The sequence below is a fragment of the Asterias rubens genome, chromosome 20 (genome assembly GCF_902459465.1).
Source record: "Asterias rubens chromosome 20, eAstRub1.3, whole genome shotgun sequence".
NCBI lineage: Eukaryota > Metazoa > Echinodermata > Asteroidea > Forcipulatida > Asteriidae > Asterias > Asterias rubens.
The window spans coordinates 7558166-7580396 of NC_047081.1; the positions used below are offsets into that span (position 1 = coordinate 7558166).

General features: G+C 38.6%; 1 protein-coding gene across 4 annotated transcripts; it reads right to left on the minus strand.

Moving 5' to 3' along the window:
* Positions 1-2794: 2794 nt before the first annotated feature.
* On the minus strand, positions 2795-20718 carry LOC117303665 (myosin-J heavy chain-like). 4 transcript variants are annotated; one of them, XR_004520525.1, is made up of 10 exons: positions 20531-20618; positions 18104-18705; positions 16421-16600; positions 12211-12360; positions 10691-10891; positions 9837-9995; positions 9120-9278; positions 8699-8815; positions 5053-7101; positions 2795-4780 (listed from the first exon to the last, which is right to left on the minus strand). XR_004520525.1 is itself a non-coding variant. In XM_033787921.1 (9 exons), exons 1-9 carry the CDS (start codon positions 20634-20636, stop codon positions 6709-6711), a joined length of 1890 nt encoding a protein of 629 aa, XP_033643812.1. In that variant the 5' UTR covers positions 20637-20718; the 3' UTR covers positions 4723-6708. The 4 variants fall into 4 exon arrangements, 2 of the variants coding, with proteins under 2 accessions (XP_033643812.1, XP_033643811.1); XR_004520524.1 differs by having other exon boundaries at positions 4848-7101; XM_033787921.1 differs by having other exon boundaries at positions 4723-7101; positions 18104-18528; positions 20531-20718.
* Positions 20719-22231: the final 1513 nt, after the last annotated feature.

The window sequence follows — 22231 nt, forward strand, 5'->3', positions numbered from 1 at the left end:
AGCCCAGCTTGGACACATTTCGAATGCAGCCGTCTGTTTGAGTTTTAACAATAAACATGGCAACATCTAACAAGTCAGATTTGTGTTTTCTTCTGAAAAGTCCAAGCTTTCTCAATTCACGCGTTAGGGTCCGCATACTGATTATGATTCTATGATTGGCTGCTAAAGAGCACAGTATTTCCCTGCAATTTAAAGGAACACGTTGCCTTCGATCGGACGAAATTGGACTCCCATAAATGGCCGACCGTGTTAGTCGACGAGGTAAAAGGAAAGTCGTGCAATTTAGATGCAAATTACTGGTGCGTTATTTTGGTTGAGACTTTCCAGAAAAGGCCGAAAAAGACTGAATTTCAGAAGCCCTTTGTACTAGTTAGTATTCAAACCGAGGTCACGCATGAAAAATCACGGGGGCTACTCGCGCAGATAAATGGCAAAGGGGACTTATTAAATCGAGTGTTCTGCGGGTGGACTGCGCATGGGCGCCATTTCAAAAAGTGAATGTTTTGTTTCCCATTGATAGGAATGGTCATTGTCTGCACTGATCTGCTCAGGTCTATTGTTGTATCAAAATAGTTACTTGCCGAAATGGCGTCCAGTGGGATTTCACATTCCAGCCCCGAGTTCCGCATCTTGCGCCTTGTGGCGCTATATAGTCTTTGGTTTCTACCCTTCCATATCAAATTTAAAGCAAAACACTACACAAAACACAATTACTCCGACACCTGTATCCAATTTGAACCCAAAATTGGAAGAAGAAAAATCACAAGGGAACGCACAAGACTGTGCAACAATGAGGAGAACCAACGTTTAAATGGGCAGGAGGGGGTGGGGGGAAACGACAATGGCCGGGAAGCGTGCAGCCGGGAATGTCTGAAATTTTTCATCGTGGACTTTGTTTAAAACATTTCAAAATAAGGCTTTAACAAGACTGTAAGATTTGATCGAAAAATATAAAAAAAAATCCTCAGTAGAAGGCCATAGTCCAGCAAATTTATCAAACAAATTTGAACCCATAATTGAAAAATCACAAGAGGTAAGTCCAGCAACAGTGTGAGCCGAATTAAAGAAAAACACAAGGGGTTAGGCAAATTTGTTTGTCCAATGTTGACTACAATTTTAAACAATCAAAAAGGGAGGGGGCGGGGGTAAGTCTAGCATTTTTATCCAATTTGGACCAAAATTTCAGAAAAACAGTAGGAGTTAGTCTACTTCCAAATTTAGGCCGAACACTAAGGAAACCACAACCGGTCAGGCATTTGTTGTCCAATTTTGACCCAAAATTGAAAGAAATAACAAACAATCACTAGGGGTAGGTCCAACATTTTATACAATTTGAGGCGAAAATTTCAAAATCATGAGGGGAAGACCGTGCAACAATGAAAACCAACATTGAAAGGGGGCCTAAGGAGATGACCGGTGTCATGACAAAAACTGTCCGCTGGCAATAAGTGTCCGCTCATTAGCATATATTGCGTTCTGATTGGTCAAGCGACTATGACGTCTATGGTATGGCCGGGATTGTAGCTTAGAAACCACTTACAGCTTCCGTCATGTCCGTAGTCGAGACAACTCAGAGAGAACAAAACGATTGATATTTTTCTTATGAATTTTATTTGATTTTTTTATTGGACGTCTATAATATTTCATACAGGTATGAGAAAAAAAGGTTCAGTTCTTCAGTGAAGAATGGCAAACAGCAAAACATTGTTCATTACACACTAAAGAATATTGTAATTTAATAAATAATCTCAAAACACCATTTATTAACAACAGTGGTGGAACTTTATAAACTAAATACATCATTAATTTTTCTGGCAATTATAAATCTGTAAAACTATTCCCGAAAATTATACCGTTTTTTTTTTTTTTTCTTTTTTCTTTTTGGCACAAGCCCTTCTGTTTGAAGGTATTGTACTTATAGTTGTCAAAGACCAGTCTGCTCACTTGGTGTATCTCAACAAACCTGTACAAATTTGATTTCAATTTGCCATCAAGGTTGCGAGAGAATAATGAAAGCTGTGTGCTTTCGAAGCTTGAATTCAATTCCGCAAATAATTTAGCGAGAAATTACTTTTTTTTTCTCAATAACTATGTTACTTCAGAGGGAGCCATTTCACACAATGTCAACAGCCCCCCCCCCCCCCGGTTGCTCGTTACCAAGTAAGTTTTATGCTAACAACTATGTTGAGTAATTACCAATAGTGTCCACTGCCTTTAATTACAGACTTATTAACAGATAGGATTACAGCGTATTATTAACCATCTAAATCAATTCTGTACTGACTATAAAGATCAAAACACTTCAAACACGGTACAAAGTAACTAAAATTGTTAAAATTGCAGTTAATTTATTTGAACAGTTAGGTAATATCAAGAACTAAAAGACTAAAAGCAATGTTAATTTGTTTTTTAACGGATGTGAAATAAATCTATGAAGTTATCACGGCACATATTTTACAAAAGGTTGCCCGCTGTCTTGAGCTACTTTTTTACAAAAAAATACACACTCATGATAAAATGCAAGCTAACATACATGCTTCATCTGAGCTAACTATACATTGGCTTCATAAAATAGGGCGAAAATCCAGGGGAATAAACATAACAAATTACCAAGCAAATCAAATCAATATTTATCAAGAGCATAAAGTTACAGATTTAGGGCACTGTATATGTTTGGTAATTTTCAAGACCAGTGTTCCCACTTGATGTATCCCATCATATGACTAAAATGACAAGCCTGTGAAAATCAACAGCTCTCCAATGCTCGTTACCAAGTCAGTTGTTAAGTTTTTAATATTTGTTTGAGTAATTACCAAACGTGTACCTTCCCTTGAACTACGAAATATTTATTAAAATTTAAAATAATATAACCACAAGTGAAACTGCCTGAGTAATAATTTCAAATGATTTTGAAAAACTTGACTGAAAAAGTTTTTGCTCTGAAAAAGTCTAAAAGTATTTACAATGTAGACCAAACCAGAAGATATTCCAAGGCAAAAAGAAATGAATCAAAGATCATATTTAAAAACACTGAACTGTTCTAGGAAAAGTATACTGAGAACATTGTAACTAGCCAACTAACAACAAAAAAAGCAACCACAACAAAATATAATAGGATTTGAGGTATTGCACGGTGAGGTACATTATGTTTGGTTTGCGGTAACACCATGTGACTGACGATGACTAGAGCAAGCTAATCGAAACGTTGAGACAACTTTAGGAACTGACTCCGCTGTAGTAAGCTAAAGTACCCCCAGCCTATTTTCTATACCATTCTCCCAGGTAATAGTTAAAAAGCAGGACATTTCTTCTCAGAACTGAGAAGTCTCCTGGATGAATACCCGACCACCCAAACAATCTACCGCGATAGTAGAATAAAGAAAGACAGAATTCATGTAAGAACAAACGCTACCATGGCAAGTAGATACACACATGGTGTTTTAACAGTTACTGCAAACCAAAGAACAACAACATAACCATAGAGATAGGTCTATGGACATACCACACCTTCGAAGAAATCAGTCTATTACTGAGATTGACACATTATATCTACTATTATGTATAATGTACAATGTTCATGCAACTACTAATTATACGTACATGCCACTAAAAACTGCATGCAACTACAATACAGAAATACAACTACATAAATGCAACTACTAACAGAAATGCAACTATGAACTACAGATAATGCAACTATATTACACAATAATACGCACACCACACTCATGGGTCTACAACTGTTTGAAAACCAATGATGCATTTAGTTTAAATCTCAATGTCGTTTCAATTAACACTCTCTGCGTCGATGTTTAAAAAGTCTTGTCAAATACAAGACCTCCAAAGAGTTGTTCAATAGATATGGGTTGTTCATGTGGTGTCTTTGTATAAACAAAAGTTGTAACCATGATTGTGGATGTGCACCAATTCAATCTTTGAAGAAATCAGTCATTAACTGAGATTAACACATTATAATTACCAATCTATACATGGTACTACTAACTACTGAACTGTAACTACTCTATGTAATGAATGTACATGTATATTAATGTTTGGTTTTTACCCTTATACCCTTATTCCTTATAACCTTATGCAAGTTTACATCTAATGGATGTACATTTGTACATGTACATGTACTTCCTCGATAAACAACTTTCAATTAGACCCTAGGTCTACATTTCCTTTTCGGGTGGTAATACCCTATTACTTGAAACAGTTAACCAGGAAAGTATCAACTTTCTCATCTATCTATAATAATAAAAAATAAAAACATCAAAAACTGAAACCAAAAACAAATTGGGGTTTTTCCTTTTTCTTTGCAACATTGCAATGTCATCTAAGCCCAATTTCTTGGCGATGCTTATAAGCAAATAATCTGTGCTTACGGAAGCACGGTTACGTCAAGCCTAATTCCTGGGTAGCAAGAAACTTTTCCTAGTTCCAGTGCGTACTCAATGTTACTTAGGTATATCTCTTTGCTTACACGGGTTTTACAGTAGGCGGAGATAGACGATTGTGAGCGCAGAATTTGGCGGTAAGCAGAGCCATGAAATTGGGCCCCATTGGACAAAACAGAAAAACTTCTTCAATACTATAATCTGATTGGACTAGCCATGAACATCATCATCAATACCGTCATCTGATTGGACTAGCCATGAACCTAACATCAATACTGATCTGATTTGACTAGCCGTGAACCTCATCATCAACACCGTCATCTGATTGGACTAGCCATGAACCTCATCATCAACACCGTCATCTGATTGGACTAGCCATGAACCTCATCTGATTGGACTAGCCATGAACCTCATCATCAAAACCGTCATCTGACTTGACTAGCCATGAACCTCATCATCAAAACCGTCATCTGATTGGACTAGCCATGAACCTTACAATTAATACTATCATCTCATTGGACAAGCCACTGACCTTACAATTAATACTATCATCTCATTGGACTAGCCATGCACATCATCATCAATACCTTCATCTGATTGGACTAGCCACAAACCTCATCAGCGATACCGACATCTGATTAGACTAGCCACAAACATCATCATCAATACTGTCTTCTGATTGGACTAGCCACGATCCTCATCATCAATACTGTTATCTGATTGGACTAGCCAAAACCCTCATCATCGATACTGGCTTCTGATTGGACTAGCTAAGATCATTTTCAGTTGCCAATCAACTCAAATGTCAAGCCATAGAATCATAGGCCCTTTTCGACAGCTTCGGCTTGGATTCGGCTCAAGGCTAGCATTGCCTCGCTGATTGATTTTACAATTGTGCGTATATATACATACTCGCTCAGGGCTTCATGGGAGAGAATGGAGCCTCATAAGCTGAGTCCAAAGTCGAAGATGTGGTTTAGAAAAGGGCCATAGCAAAATGATGCAGACACCAATCATAATTAGCTTCTCACATCATTTATTTCCACCCAAATATTTGTCCATCTATACAAGATCCGAACCTAACGTTTATTTGGTCCTTACACTTCAACTACATGTACAAAACACCGTCGGTATTCCGGCAAATCACGCCACACAATGCCCCCCCCCCCCTTTACAAACTTTGTACAAAACTGAAACCAGTTACTTTCATCTCCCTTACATGTATGTAATTCCCCGAAAGTCAAACATTTCTGGGTAAAGAGAGTATCATCTACAACAACGTCACTTCCTCATTATTTCCAGAGCGAAATCTTCTACCTGCTTTCTGGACAACGCTTCAGGCCTGGAATTTCATCTTGGAGGGGCAAGGCTATTTTTATTTTTTAAAAGGGCACTTCCATCTTAAAGTCTATGGGAAACTTTGAAGGGGCACCAAGGCCAAGACAAGAGCAACGGAGGCCATGGCCTTTAAGGCCATGGCTTCCATGGCCTTCGTGAAAATCCAGACCTGACATCTTCTAAACCCTTTCAGTAGTTATAAGGCAGTTGCATAGACCCATGTCCCGTACTCGGCTATCCACTTAGTGCGCTTTCAGTACATCGTACTTTGCGCTTCCTCATTTGTTTGAGCTTATAGCTCAGCCTCCTGTTGGTATATCCTGAGCTAACGAAAACAATCATGAAATCTTTATATTTTATCTGTGGACAATTATTCCCGCTGTTGATGTGTCGCATTCACTTACTCCTTCTACACAATGGGGCTAAATAAATGGCTTCTGTAACTTCCCCCTAACTTCAGTTTTTCTTTTTGGTAAAAGAAAATTCGCCCCAAATATTTCACATGGCATAGCTGCCTATTCAACATTTAATTTGTAAATTATCCAGATATTGAACCATGATTGCTTTTCTCTATCCAGGAATCCTGGTTACCGTAGACTGATTTCAAGTACTCATTGTAATCCCAAGTAACAAAACCCTGAGTAAAACCCTTAGTGAGTATTTTACTATTTGACAATATCATATGTGTATAGTGATTATACGATACATGCACACCAAGGTAAATGTAATCTTTGGGTATACATGTAACATGTCTAAGTGACTGGTTAAATAAAAGATTTAATGACCAAGTAATTTATTTGACATTATTAAAACGTCTCCGGATTATAAACTGGGGGTTATTTTCTTTTTCTTCTTTCGCTCCATCTTTTCCCTCACTACCTCCCTATCCTAGAGACCCAACAATTTCCTCCGTGAAACAGAAATCCCTTAGACCAACAACCCTTCCAGATCCCGATGGGTAAAGCTTTCACTTTCAGGAACTGTCAAAGCATTTTCCTACATGGTCTCGGTACTGCTTCGTCTTGTCCGCTGAAAACTCACGTTTGCATCGAGGGCACTCTTGTACCTTGTCTTGCGATAAGCTCTTTGAGGACGATGAAGCACCCGCACCATTCGATGTCGCACCATTCGATGGTGATTCATTGTCTCCGTCGATGCAGTCCACTTCGACAAAGGCCGGGAGAGGCTGTTGGGGTGACCCGAACCATGGTACACTAACGGAACAGGCTCTTGGCGGTGGGGTGCCAGCAGCGCCAAGGCTAGCAGCCATAGGCACCTGGTGGCGTGGCTTGGCTTGGTTCATCTGTTGTTGAAGTCTCTGTCTCAACTCGCGCTCTCTCTGGAGGTCTCCCATCAACAAATCAACCTGTAGGTGTGGATGGTAAGGTTTAAATAAACTGTTCACTTTAGAGACAGTGGACACTATTGGTAAGCGTCAAAGACCAGTCTTCTCACTTGGTGTATATCAACATATGCAAAAAATATCAAACCTGTGAAAATTTGAAATCGATTGGTCATCGGAGTTGCGAGATAACTTTGAAAGAAAAAAACACCCTTGTCACACGAAGTTGTGTGCTTTCAGATGCTTGATTTCGAGACCTCAAGTTCTAAACTTGAAGTCTCGAAATCAAATTTGTGGAAAATTACTTCTTTCTCAAACATTATGGCGCTTCAGAGGGAGCCGTTTCTCACAATGTTTTATACTGTCAACCTCTCCCCATTACTCGTTACCAAGTTAGGTTTTATGCTGATAATTATTTTGAGTAATTACCAATAGTGTCCACTGCCTCAAACAATTCTTATCTCTCCAACAATTGTCTCTTGTTTGACCTATCCTAAAGAAAAATGTATGTTTCTTGTGAAGAAAAGAAAGTAAGGGTTCCTCTAATATAAAGGAACTTGCATGGGACAACAAGGAGTAAAATTATCACTTTTTAGATGTTTATGGCAACATTTTATTCTGGCATTTAATTAATCCCGTTAAGATTAAAACAGCTGGTTTGAGTATCGGTCTTGACACTTGTAGACAACCTAACCATTAATGTTTCTTTCTTTGGGTGGGACGTATAAAGCCATAGGCCCTGTGTGTTGTATAATGCACTTAAAAGACTCCAGTACATCAGCAAGGGGGGTTTGACCTGAAGTTTTCTGGTATGGTTGGCTGTAGATTGTGCCACAGCACCTAAACCGCTACATGGTAAGCAGCTACATGGTGCTATGTTAATGACTTTAATAGTACGAGTCGATTCAATGGTGGCTCACTTTTTTGTATATTGTTGGTACACCTACATTTGCTTGTTATCCCTTGGCTTTGTCTTTGTGAGTCTTATATTCAGTGTTAGTCTGTCAATAGGTTAGGGTACAAAAGCCAAAGCTTCACCCAATCCTAAGTATTGCTCTAATGCTAACTTGCTTATATAATATTGGCTACTATTTATAACAGTCACTGTTAATATCATAAAACACGAATTAAGTATTTTATCATGTGAGGCTATTACAAAACCAATGTTTTAATGAATTAATGTTTTTTTTTTTTCAAACATAGCTCTGTATACCTAGCAAAATAATGAGTGCTTTGAGACACTCTTAGGTGTTATAAAGTTTGTGGTTGGGGTACAAAAGCCAAGGCTTCACCCATGCAATCCTAAGATTTGCCATTCTGAATTTGTATAATGTTAGCTTCTATTTAACTGTCATTGTTAATATCATAAAACACAAATTATGTATTTTATCATGTGAGGGTATTACCAAAACAATTTTGTTAATGAATTAATGGGTCGTAACGTAGCTCTCTGTATACCTAGCAAAATAATGAGTGCGTTGAGACTATTAAGGTGTGGAACTATTATTACAAAGAAATCACAATAAGAGGGTATCTTGAAAAAGCTGCAAAAGAAATGAGAACAAATGGTGACAGGATGCAAAATTAGGGGAGGACCAATTAAGTGTTTTTTTGTGTTTACCTGTTGCCCCATTTTCTGGCAATTCCTCTTCCACTGCTCAATGTGGAAAGTGTTCTTCAACTTGAGATTCTCCATGTCTAACTGTTCTTGTCTCAGATCTTCCTCGAAGAACTTCATCTATGGGAGGGAGATGTCAAACAGTACAATAATAATATTAAATTCTTATAAGCGCACGCATCTACCAAACAAGGTACTCAAGGCGCTGAGTTATACAAACTTTCAGAAAGACGAACTATGTAGCACCTTATAAGGGTTTACAAAGTGCTATACAGTGCATATAGCAGCCACAGCCAGGAACACCGGGGCAAACCCCTTCTCTTTTCGATAAGTGCACTTTAACATGTGTTACTTTTTCCTTCCTCTGTAATTAAATTGCTCTTTGCTGTAATTTAAAAATGTTGTAAAAAAATTACTTCCATACCTGAGCAGAGACAAGTTCATTGACCTCTTTAAGGTCAGCAAACTCAACTTTGACCTTCGCTAGCTCCTGTTCCAGGGTGCGACAGTTAGAACACTGGTGCTGCCGTTGCTGAACAGCCTGCAAGGTCTCCATAAGCTTGTTGTAGCGATCCTCAAAAATCTAGAGATAAGACAAGATTAATTATTGATTATCAAATATGTAACAGCCACGATCAAAAGGAAAAATGAAGGTTCTAAGTCAAAGTGTAAGGTTTGCTTCGTAAAAGTTTAGGAAAGTTTTGCATTTTGCTCTATCAACCAGGCGCCTACATCCTTCTGGACTGTGAAGAGGTAACACTGTTTTAGCCCCAGGGCAACATGCCCCTGGTGACAGTTGATTTTGGCCGACAGCGCAGATTAGTGAAGTGTAGCCCTCACCTTAAAGACATTGGACACTATTGGTAACTGTCAAAGACCAGTCTTCTAGAGGAGAAAGACCTGGGGCCGATTTCACAACGGGCTAAGATTGATCATAACTGCAAAGCAATCGTAGTTGCTTAGTAAAGCGTGATGTCACAATGCAAATCACTACGATAATACTGACAATTTGTCTTACGATGAATTTTGTTACTTTTATCGAGGCAAAAATTTAATGCTAAGCAAATTGTTTTGCTTAGCAGCTCTATGAAATTGGGCCTTGATGTGCTTGGAGGGGGGGGGAGGGAACATTGATCCCTACCTCTCTCTGCCTCTCCGTTGCTTGGCGATCCTTAAACAGCTGTTTGTTCTCGACCATGACTTGATCCATCTGAATGGAGTAGAGTTGAAGTTCCTCCTCCAGACGCTGGACTTGCTGTCGGTGTTTCTTACGCTCATTGGAGAGAAATTGGCTGCTAATCTGTAAAGGAGCAAGATATTTTTATTATTATTATTATTAATTTCTCATTATGAAACCCAGGCTACAATGTTTAAAGGCACTGGGCACCTTTCGTCAAAGACCAGTCTTCTCACTTGGTGTAGCTAAAAAAATGCATTAAAAAAAACTGTGAAAATTAGAACTCAATTGGTCGTCAAAGTTGCAAGAGAATAAGGGAAGAAAAGTTGTGTGCTTTCAGATGCCTAGAATTCGAGACCTCAGCAGAGGTCTCAAACAATACTGTTTCGGGTCTTCTTGTATTTGTGACAATACTAGGCTTCCTAAAGAAAGAGACTATTTGCTTGTTCACCATGTACCTTTTTCAAATAATCTTTTTGTTGTTAAAGGAACGTTAAAGAATTAGTAAGAAAACAAAATCTTGAAGATCACAGATTCACATCAATCTTACAGGGTCTAATGATGATGCAAGCCTAAAGTGTCATATTTGATGAGAAATAAAAAAAATTAACTTTGCGTTTGGAGTTTATCGCAAAAATGTGTAATCGATCTTTCACTTTTTTTCTTGTGACCCAGATGGCCGATCAATCTCAAACTTCTACAGGTTTGTCAGTTTTTGTATCTATGGTGGATTACATAAAGTGATTACACTGCCAGCAACTGTTTGGTTGGCAAGAACCAATTCTGTAATGTTCTTTTAAAAACTCTGATAACTTTACCTGATCTTCAGTCTTGACGGGGCTTTTGCTGCCATTTTGTTTTTTTGTATCTTCCATGAGACCAGAGACTTTAGAGCCATCGGTTGTATCGAAGTTTGGTTTCTGCGCCAACTTGACTTGGGCTTCCAGCTCCTCACAGCGTTTGGACAGCGTGTCAATCATGACTTGACCAAGGTTGAGCCTCTTCTGAAGTTTATCTTTCTACAAAAAGATAAAATCGAGCAGAAACGGGGTCAGTAAAGCGTGCTATTTCACTTGTCCTCATACTCACACAGAGCTGTCACCATTCACATCTTGCAATCAAAGACAATTCACAATTCTATGAGATATTTAGAATTTACATTCGACACAACAGGGACAAAGTTTCCATAATCAGGGAGATTTACTTTGTCCATCAGAACATGAAAAGATTGGTTTATTTTCAGGGCACTTTCTGCAGAATCAAGGAGAGTTGGCAACTCGGACCCAGAGCTGTATTACATAAAGAGAGTTTCAACAATTTCCAATTAGAAGCCAACTTGTGTCCCCAAAAACGCATTGGCGAATACAGGACACCAGACTAGTCTGCCAATAGAAGACCCTTGAGATGCTGGCGGCAGCAGACATAACGGTCCTATTCTGCAGCTCTATGCGCGCATGCTCAGTATTATGCGCGTAGGTCTGAGCACGCACACTACTGTGAAAAAGGACCGTTTAAAAATCTCCCATTGGGTTGTGATGCATTAAGACCAAAAATGGCGTCCATCAACTCTCTGACCAAAGAACACTGGTCCCTTAAATGTTGCAACTCTGTCAAGACACAGCTCTGCACTTGCACTGTACCTAGCCAGCTGCAAGCCTGGAATAACACGGAGGCAATGGCCTCCGTTACCCCTGGGCCCAATTTCATAGAGCTGCTTAAGCACAAAATTTTGCTTAAGCGAAAAATTCCTAGCTTAGAAAAATCAGCTTACCGGCAAAAACTCCGTTCAATTGTTATGCTTAGTAAACAACAGCTAAATACCAGTTATAAGCAATGTATACATATGGCATGACATTTTGGTCAGTAACATAAAATAAGCAAGCTATTTTCTTGCTCAAGCAAATTTTTTGCTTAAGCAGCTCTATGAAATGGGCCCCTAGTCTTAGCCTTAGTGCCAAAACTTTCCCATAGACTTTTTGATTCTCCTATAATATGCAAGTGCCCTGCTGCAAAATCACAATCGCCATGCCCTCTCAGAGTTGAAATTCCAGGCCAGCAGCTGGATTCCATTGCAATAATTATGACTGGTCGTCAGGTGATTTAACTTGCAACTAGCGGACAAGTACGGGAGAGCACTTCAAAATAGCTTTTCTTTTTACAGTACGTAATTTTAAGCTCATTAAAAAAAAAGCGAAAAATAGTCCAAGCATACGAAGAAGAATAACTGCTAATTTGCAAAACAGTTGGATTGAATTAAGTACACTTGAATACAAAGTAAAAATGACTTAAAAACTGCTCTAAAAACTTTAATAAATAAATATTTTAAAATTGGACTAACCTGAAACTGAAGCTCGGTGACTCGACTTCCTTCCTCTGAGTCCTGAGAGCAAAGCTCTTTTATTCTCTCAACAAGTACTTCATTCTGATCAACTTTCTCCTGGACGTCTTTTTGTAAATTCTTGATGATTTGGTTATACTCTGCTGTCTCCTGTGTGGATAATAATAATAATAATAATAATAGTAATTTGGGGGGCTAATCATCCTTACACACAGCTAAGAGCTGGGCCCAATAGACCGATCCAGTAGGCTCCGCCCACAACGCACGTGTGAGCAAGAACACGTGGGGCTCTCCAATGCCTTTCTGCACAACTCTGCCGCGCGCGCCAAGCATACGCGCACGCATGTCGGACCTTAGTGTCGGACCTTCGTTGCGTTGTGATTGGTCAATACGCAATGGGGCGGAGGTAATGGATCGGTCTATTTCATAGCGCTGCTTAGCTCAACAATTTGCTTAGCACAAAAATGTCTTCCTTGATAACAACAGGATTACCAACCAGATTTCCATTTGTTGCATATTGCTTGTTACAGGTATTCAGCTGTTGTTTGCTTATCCTGAAAATCATGTGGAAATCTGGTTGGTAATTCTGTTTTTATCAAGGCAAAAAATGTCATGCTGAGCAAATTTTTGTGCTTAGCAGCTCTATGAAATTGGCCCCTGAACTGCGAAGGACACGGCTACAATGTATACGAGAAGCAGGCTCGCAAGAAACCTTAGGGCTGCCAGCCACATCAACCCAATTCACAGCCCTGGCCGGGAATAGAACCGGGGTCACCTTGGGGAGAGGCGAGTGCTTTACTCACACGCCAACCATGGAGAGACATGAAGGAGAGACACTTTGTCGTTAACATTTTCAACAACTAGCAAGAAGAATGTTCGTGAGACTTCTCAGTTCTGAAAAAGAACTGTCCTGCTTTTGAAAACTAATACTAAAGGTGGGAGGTATAGAACATTGGCTGGGACTACTACTTTAGCTTATAACTACCGCAGAGTCAATTCCTGACGATGACAAGAGCAAGCTAGTCGAAATGTTGAGACCAATTTCAAGAACTGACCCGCGGTAGTGCAGTTACAAGTACGATCATCCGATAAATCTACTCCGCCCGCTATAGTAGAATAAAGAAAGAAACCAAATGTATCCCAACATAATGAATGAAAAATAATTCTGTGAAAATTTGTACTCAATTGGTCATCGAAGTTACAAGAGACTAATGCAAGAAAAAACACCCTTGTTACCCATATTTGCGTTCAGATGCCTAATAAAAGTCTTCAGGCCTGCCTGAGTCGTTTAATATTTGAAAGCTCCCAATGGGAAACTATCTGCCAATCACCAAGAGAGGGCGCTCTTCACCAGGTAATGTCAACAACTTAGGAATAGGAGAAGCATGAGTGACGGTCACTGACAGCAAATACCTTGTGTTTTGCTTGTTTTTGATTTTGTATTTTAGATTTAGCCAAACTGTATTTTGTTTTTCGTAACACATTGCCAGCATAAACCAAACTGTTCTGAAACAGGACGTACTGGACACGAGTTCCCCAAGAATAACAAGCGATGTGCATGAGTTTTGGGGAGTGTTTCTTCTAGGGTAATTAGCAAAAATTCCAAAATGCTGACCTACCAAAACTTGAGAAAAAATCTGAAGTTTAGTTGTATGACAATGTATCCGATTTAATTTTCAAGAGGCTGAGAGACTTCTATATATTTTTTGAGTATTTTTGAATGTTTAGTATTTACCATTGTTTGCTATAGTAGTTGTGCACCCTTACCTGGTAGGTCTGCTGCCCTCTAGTGGCAGAGCTTTCAAAAAGTCTCCCATTGCTCAGTAGCGAGTAAGTTTTTATGCTAACGAGAAATCATGTACACATATGTATTTTATGTAATGTCTCATGCCAAAATAAAGGCAATTCTCAGAAATTTAGTGGAAAATAAAAGAAATAAAAGTGAAGGCACTGTGACCGATGTGATGTGATGCCCCAAACAATGGCCTTTATTACTCATTTCTTGCTGGTCCAGATTTTATTAGTTTTATTTATTTTTCAAATAAGGATCCAGGATAGGATTAAGGATGCACCATTACTCATAGTTCACATATAAAATTGTACAACCTTTTATTAAATGAGGAACTTGATTATCATCCAAAATACAATAAGCCTTTTTGAGATATGGCGGACACAATGCTACAACACTAAGGTTTGGGTAAATCTGTCTGTGTGTACCCAAACCACCTCCATGCCCAAACCAGACAGTACACCCCTAATCACGTCCGCCATACCTCAAAAAGGCTTATACTTTGCCTCACTGTAGCGTTATTGCCTCAAAGTCATTGTCCCCATCTGCAATCAGGTTATTGTGAAAATTTTCTTAATGAGTCATGTGAGAATTCCCCTAAAAAGCACCGCAGATGAAGAAAGAAAAACTGTAATCAATAGATTTTAATTACAAAGGTTGTTTTTGGCTCCCAGCCACGATGCTGATTAAACAATATGGGGATAACAAAGAGTACACAATGGACTCTGACAAGTTAAGCTTTGTGGTTTGTTTATGTGGCTAGGATTGTGAAATGTAGGCCTATTAGGGAAACCCCCTCAGTCTGCGCAGTATACAAAGTGAAGTGTTCCACATACATGTATCAGCAGTTTCACCCAGAACAAATAGGTTGAATCATACATTTTATGACTGCCTGCAGTTTCATTGCTACAGTATAAACCCTGCTCTTTATAGATCGAAATGTGAACTCTGTTCAACGGGAACCTCCCCCACCCCACCCCATAACAAAACAAAACAAAAAACTCACTAAAAATTGATAATAATACTAACAATAACTAGTTCTTATAGTGCCCTGGTCATTGGGCAAGTATCATTCCATTAATAATAATTTAGGGGGGCAAATCATCCTTACTTGCAGCATGTAAGAGCTGAGTTGCAAAGGACGCGGCTACAACGTGTTCGAGAAGCAGGCATGCAAGGGCGCCTTTGGCTGCCAGCCACATCAACCCATTATAACCACGGAGCACAGCCAAGATCGAAAGTGTTTGATTTTTCCCAAGCGAGGAAAATCGGATGGTCTGGAAAACCCTCGTGGCACAGCAAAGAACCAATGCACAACTCAACTCACATATGGCCCCGGCCGGGAATCGAACCGGGGTCACCTTGGTGAGAGGTGAGCGCTTTACGCACACGCCAACCATTAATCCTTCCTATGCTCTCTTGTGAGTTGTTGTACAGTCCCAGGCTGCTTTTGTGTGCTTAATTAAGCAGCTCTATGAAATTTGGCCCAGTGGGTTTCACAAAGAGTCAGGACCAGTCTTATCTCTAGTTAGGACGAGTTAGGACTAGCCATACGTTTTTAATTTCCCCTAGGACTACTCCTAACTCTTCGTGAAATCGAGTCATCGACCCAAGGTTTCATAACCCACACCCTGATGACTTAACCACCAGAATTGAATTTGATGCTTGGCCCTGACACTAAATTGATGACAAATTTAAGAAATATTTTCATCATTCCTCAAAGGCGTCATCGACATAATTAGAAATGACGGATGAAGGGCAAAGCTAGTGATTGGTTGATTCAGAAACTGTAATTAAAGGGAAGTACACGTTTGGTAATTACTCAAAACAAATATTAACTTAAAAATTTACTTGGTAACGAGCATTGGAGAGCTGTTGATATTATAAAACATTGTGGGAAACGACTCCCTCTGAAGTAATGTAGTTTTTGAGAAAGAGGTAATTTCTCACTAAAATTCGTACAACAAGGGTGTTCTTTCTTTCATCATTTTCTCGCAACTTCGATGACCGATTGAGCCCAAAATTTTCACAGGCTTGTTATTTTATGCTTATGATGGGATACACCAAGTGAGAACACTGGTCTTTGACAGATACCAAACGTGTACAGTGCCTTTAAAGACTTGTCATAAGTTTTCTGTTTCATAGCAATTTGGATTGATTGCAAAATATGAAAATGCAAGCACAGTGTAAATGAAAATTAATTCTCGAATATCACCAATTTACATTGACAGTTGTAATATAAGAAGTTCTCAAGCTGTTAAAAAAACTGTTATTGTTATTTTATGCTTATGATGGGATACACCAAGTGAGAACACTGGTCTTTGACAATTACCAATAGTGTACAGTGTCTTTAAGTGAGAAATGGAGATTTTAAATTTAAAGTGTGGTTGTTCATTCTATCATTCTGAGAAAATATCTTACCAAAATTGTGTCCACACTCATCGATTTCTCCTTGGCCAGAAGCGTTAGCTGCTCTTTGTAAAACACTGCTTCTCGAATCAGAAGTTCATGTTCTTCGTGCGGGACGCCACCTGTTCTTTTGCCCTCAGTTCCTTGCTGTGTTTGACTTTTATCTTGGTTCATCATGGATGATATTGCCTCCTGAATCAAAATCATAAATTGAAAACAAAAACTTAGGCCATATTTCCACACAAGGTTCAAAAAGAAGTAATCCCTGATTTATTTCAATTTCACAACATAAAGATTTTAGAATGAAAAGACCAGCGAAATATTCAACTTTAGCAGCCAACCTTTTTGATGTTATTCTTATAAATGTTGAGTACGTCTGTGTTTAGATTGTTTTTCCGACAGTGTGAGGAAACACTTGTGGGGACAAATCAACTTCTAAAGCAATAACAAAACAAAGCAAAATCTTGATACATGGGTTTAGACATCTCTATTTTTAGTTACTTACAAAGTCATTCAAGAGGAAATTGTTGTGGAGAAATTAACAGTACAAATGAAAAGCGATAATAAAAAAAACCAATTGAAATCCTGGAAAGCATTTCGACACCTACCGTACTCAGTTATTTACAGAATATCGCAAGAGGAAATGCTAACTTTGAACCCCGCCCCCCCGCCCCCCCCCCCCCCCACCGTACTAAAAAATAACCATGCATGGTTGAGCAAACCTACGTGGACCCTTTGTGCAACACAAGGTGTAGTGTACACATTTGTATAGTCTGTTGTGATGTTGACAACACAAGGTGTACACTGTATTTACAACAACACATTTCTACACCCTCTGTTGTGATGTTGTAATATTTTCTCATTTTGGACTGCCCCAAGTCTCGAAATCCCACCAAAATACAATCCAGGGTAACAGGGTTTCCTGTTGTGCATGTTAACTGCCCAGATCCCTGGATAGTTGCAAAAGGGCGGAAGCTCAGTCAGTCAATTTATTTATAAAGGGTTGTTAGATTGGTACTGTAGTTTCTCACATTGTGAACTTCACCCTGATGAGAAATGTGTGCACGCCTCTTAACACTTTCACCAAAAAGGGAAAGATATCAAGTATCAAGTAAGGCACCCGACACTATTGGTTATTACTCCAAATAATTGTTAGCATAAAAACTTATTTGGTAATGAGCAGTATAAAACATTGTGAGAAATGGCTCCCTCTGAAGAACTATTTTTTGAGAAAGAAGTGAATCGGAGATCTCAGCTGAGGTCTCAAATTCAAGCATCTAAAAGCACACAACTTTTCAACTAAGTGTTTGTTTCCCCATTATTCTCTTGAAACTTTGACGACCAAATGAGTTCAAAATTTCACAGGTTTGTTATTTTGTGCATTCTATGTCAAGATATACCAAGTGAGAAGACTGGTCTTTGACAACTACCAAAAGTGTCCGGCGTCTTTCCTAGATCCCTTAGTGTTGCAAAAAGTAGTAAACGTTGACTGAGCACTCAGGCACTCAGGGTTGTTTGATTTTTGAGCTGGTATAGTTCCTCACATTCTGAACTTCACCATAATGAGAAATGTTTGCCCGCGTCTTAACACTTTCACCGAAATGGGAAAGATATTTATTATTATGAAGAGTAATGAAACACTTGGAAACTGTCTGGGTAAACTTGAACAAATGAGAAAACAACTTTTATTTGTACCTTCTTCTGAGTTGAAACATCAGACTGCGGTAACCGTCTCTGAGCCTTCTTAAATCCTCTCATTGCTTCTCCGCCCTCTCCAGACGAATATCTCTCATCCTCTTCATTTGCATCCCCAAGACACTTCTCACAAATAACATGACCTTTCTCCATTTTTCCCAGCAACTCTGCATTTTTTCTCTGCTCTTTCGTCAGAGAGTCCCTCGTTCTTGATAACTGAGCGTACACTCTTGTTACGTCAAGCTCAAGATGTTTTGCCCTCTCATTATCCCGTTCGGAATTCTTCTTCATTTCATGGAACTCGTCTACGACCTTCTTAAAGGCATTGCTCCTCCTGTTTATAACAACTTCCGAACGACTTTTCTGGTCGATCATCAGTGCTACCTGACTCGGAGATAGCTGATCTGAAATTCTTGTGAGTAAATCTGCCATGATAAGGTGAATCACACCAAACGTAAAACACAAAGCGAAGTATGAGCAGAAGCTATTTTGACTCTTTAACCTCTTCGTTCTAACTTTAAGCTTTTCTGTAGTTGGAAATGTGGAGTAAAGCATGTAGCACCAGTGAACCATTATTCAGTTCCAAGAAAGAATGTAACATTCTGAAGAAGAAAAAAAAGGGACAACAAATTCAAATTTGGTCGCATATAATTGTACAGTATCATCATGGATTACTCCACAGAAATCGATTAGGAATATTAATTTGTAAATTATAATGTATTACAAATTGAAACAATAGTGAAGAACCTCAAATATGCACTACAGGAGAAACACTATAGATGCTCTTGAAAGCTACAACCCAGAGCTCAATTTCGTATGTAAGCATGTAACTGTTAAAGGAACACGTTGCCTCGAATCAGGCGAACTGGTCTTTGAAAAGCTTTTGGTAACCGTTTGTTATCAAATCGATGGTTGAAAGATGTTGTAAAAGTAGAATATTATGATCCACACAAGTGTCACTCAAAATAATATTGTCGACTAACAATAATGGTGGGCCATTTATAGGAGTCAAATATATTTGACTCCCATAAATGGTCGATCTTGCTAGTTCGCGACGTAAAATGAATACCGTGCAATTTTGAGTGATAGGCCTACTTGTGTGGATCATTATTATAATAAAAAATTCTACTTTTAGAATGTCTTTCTAACCATGCATTTCATAAAACAACGGTTTCAAATGCTTTTTATAGTCCAACTCGTCCGATCCAAGGCAATGTGTTGTTTTAAATGTAAGTAAGCACAAACACTTGATGTGCACAGAAAAATATTGCTTTTATGAAAACAGTTAGGCCTACCGAACCCAAGTTTACATTTGTTAAATGCAGATTGCAAGTCAGATGGTATTGGATGCCCTACTCCTAGAACTATGTATGCAGTTTCGATCCACTATCGTCTCCCGTTACAGGAGACGATAGCGGATACTGGATGCCCAATTATCCTATAAGCAAAGAAATTTTCTAAGCAATACTTTTTGCAAGTAACAGCTTTATGAAATTAGGTCCATGACAAATGAACATGGAGGTAGATATGGGCCCGTCCTTACAACCTTCCGGTAGGGTACGTCGGCATCACTCGTCGGCGGGGCATGAGAAAGGGAAAGGACGGGGAGGATCTAGTTAATTCGGTCGGCCATTATGGGAGTCACTCCTTGAACTATTTCGGTTTCGTACGCTATCGTCTCCCGATAATAGTATTAACAGACGATAGCGGACAAAACCGAACTAGGAGTAGGAGTCACCCATAATTAAATGGCTGACCGTGTCAGACAATCAGATAAAAAGAAAATCACGCAATTCAATTTTCAATTCAATTCAATTTCAATTCAAGAATACATTTACTTCCATACTCTCATAAAAGAATAAACAGCAGTTACATGTATGACGGAGTAAAGCAAGACATTTCTTCGAGGCATTTGTGTAGATCATTGTTGTATTCTACTTTTAGTACAACATCTTTTCTACCCATACATGACATGCATTTTGTAACAAACGGTTACAGAACGCTTTTCAAACACCAACTCGACCTACTTCTAGAAACTATAAGGCTCCCCTGTGCCTTATAGTTTCCTCTAGAAGTAAACTCGTGTTCCTTTAAAATGATTCAGTCTGGCAAATACTGCTGGACCCCAAAACGCTTTCTATATATATAAATACTAGGGGGCCTATATAATAATTAGGCCTACACTATTGATATTGTATTACATTAGCAAACAAATTGGAGTGATATTTGTAGCAGGATTACGAATACTATGACGATTATGATGCTTATTGTTTAGCCAACAATAATTTAGATTCACGCTCAGTAGAGTCAATCAAAAGTGCTTGTTTGTCATTTTGTGGTGTTCGAACATTCGAACTTCGAATGTCATGGATCATGGATGGGATGGGATGTCCAAAATCATATCGTTCCCAGAGTTACTCAGCTTACCTTCGTCGTTCTCATTGTCGTCGTGGGGTTGTTGAGTCGAATGTTGGACCAGGAGACGTTCCTTCACTTTTAAACAATAATAGAACAAAAAAAAAAAACTTTGCATCAGTTACAAAAACAACACCGAGGCATCACGTAAGATCGTGACCACAAAACATGTCTGATATGGGGATTTCCCTTTTGAAGAGGCAGTCTTGCTCAATATCATTAATTATTTTGCGCAATCACCTTATTCTTGGAAAATTCGCTGATGTCGCAATATTGCAAGAGCGCCCTCTAGTGGTGATTGCATTTCGCGTTGTATGACCATGGAGCAATAAACTAGTTTATTGCTCCATGGTATGACAAATCAATGAAGAAAACACTGTTTTGTTTGTGGTTATAATAATGTGTTTTCTTAAAAATATAAATATAAAGAAAGGAAACGAAAGAAAAACAACAAGGGAGAACATAATCGCATCAGTTTATTCCTGGTCCTGCCGCTGACGAATATTGATAGTACACCAATTATTTAAAAAAAATATGTTAATAACTATTTTGCGTGACTTGCTGCTCATCGGTAGGACTCAGAAATATTATTTTGTTTCACTTGTCTATGATATTAAAGGCAGTGGACACTATTGGTATTTGTCAAAGACTAGCCTTCACAGTTGGTGTATCTCAACATATGCATAAAATAACAAACGTGTGAAAATTTGAGCTCAATCGGTCATCGAAGTTGCGAGATAATCTATCAAAGTCTTTCTTACCAGTCTAACATGTCTAATTGTTTGCAGGCTTGATATGCATAAAATAACAAACCCGTGAAAATTTGAGCTCAATTGGTCGTTTAAGTTGCGAGATAATATTGAAAGAAAAAACACCCTTGTCGCACGAAGTTGTGTGCGCTTAGATGGCTGATTTTGAGACCTCAAGTTCTATCTGAGGTCTCGAAATCAAATTCATGAAAAAATTACTTCTTTCTCGAAAACTATGGCACAATTCAGAGGGAGCCGTTTCTCACAATATTTTATACTACCAACCTCTCCACATTACTCGTTACCAAGTAAGGTTTTATGCTAATAAATATTTTGAGTAATTACCAATAGTGTCCACTGCCTTTAATGAGTGCACCCCCACCAACGCTCATTGACGATTGATGATTGCGGACTGAGCTTTTACAAAAGTCCCCCCCCCCCCCCGGCCCAAAATAGTCTGTGCGGTTATTTTGAAGAACTATTTTTAACGGCTGTTCTAAAATTTGAACTTTCGGTCAGGAAATAGTGCACAGCTTGACAAACAAACAGTTGTGTTTGGTAACTATAAAAAAAGTTTCCCAAAAACAACCGCATATTGGGTAGGGATTCAAGTTATTTTGAGATTTTGTAAAAGTTTTCGCAATATATATATTTATTTTTTCTCTCTCCTGTTGTCATTAATTTTGTATTTTTTTATATTGTGGGTTAATGGTTCTTTGATGAAGTATTTTCTAAAATCATTCGTCAAATCGTTAAAAATACATAATGAGAAAAGTGTAAAGCACGCAGCGTTTTTAAAAAGAATTAATTGTCGCAATCATTGGTTCGAGTAATGCCCTTTCCGTGGATATGAAGGTGAACTAAAAACCAAGACATGCTACAAAACAAAAAGCGATAGAAGACAACGGATTGTTAAGTTATAATTTTACTGGTTTATTTATTAGAATCCACAGAGTTTATAGTC

Bases quoted from the DNA above. Each gene is read 5' to 3' on its own strand.
- LOC117303665 (XM_033787920.1), bottom strand. From the start codon at position 18,676: ATGGTTCACTGGTGCTACATGCTTTACTCCACATTTCCAACTACAGAA. The intron at 9,279-9,836 runs GTAGGGATCAAT...TCTTATCTCTAG, and splicing joins CAACGGAGAGGCAGAGAGAG to ATTTTTGAGGATCGCTACAA. The intron at 8,816-9,119 runs GTATGGAAGTAA...TCCCTCCCATAG, and splicing joins ATGAACTTGTCTCTGCTCAG to ATGAAGTTCTTCGAGGAAGA.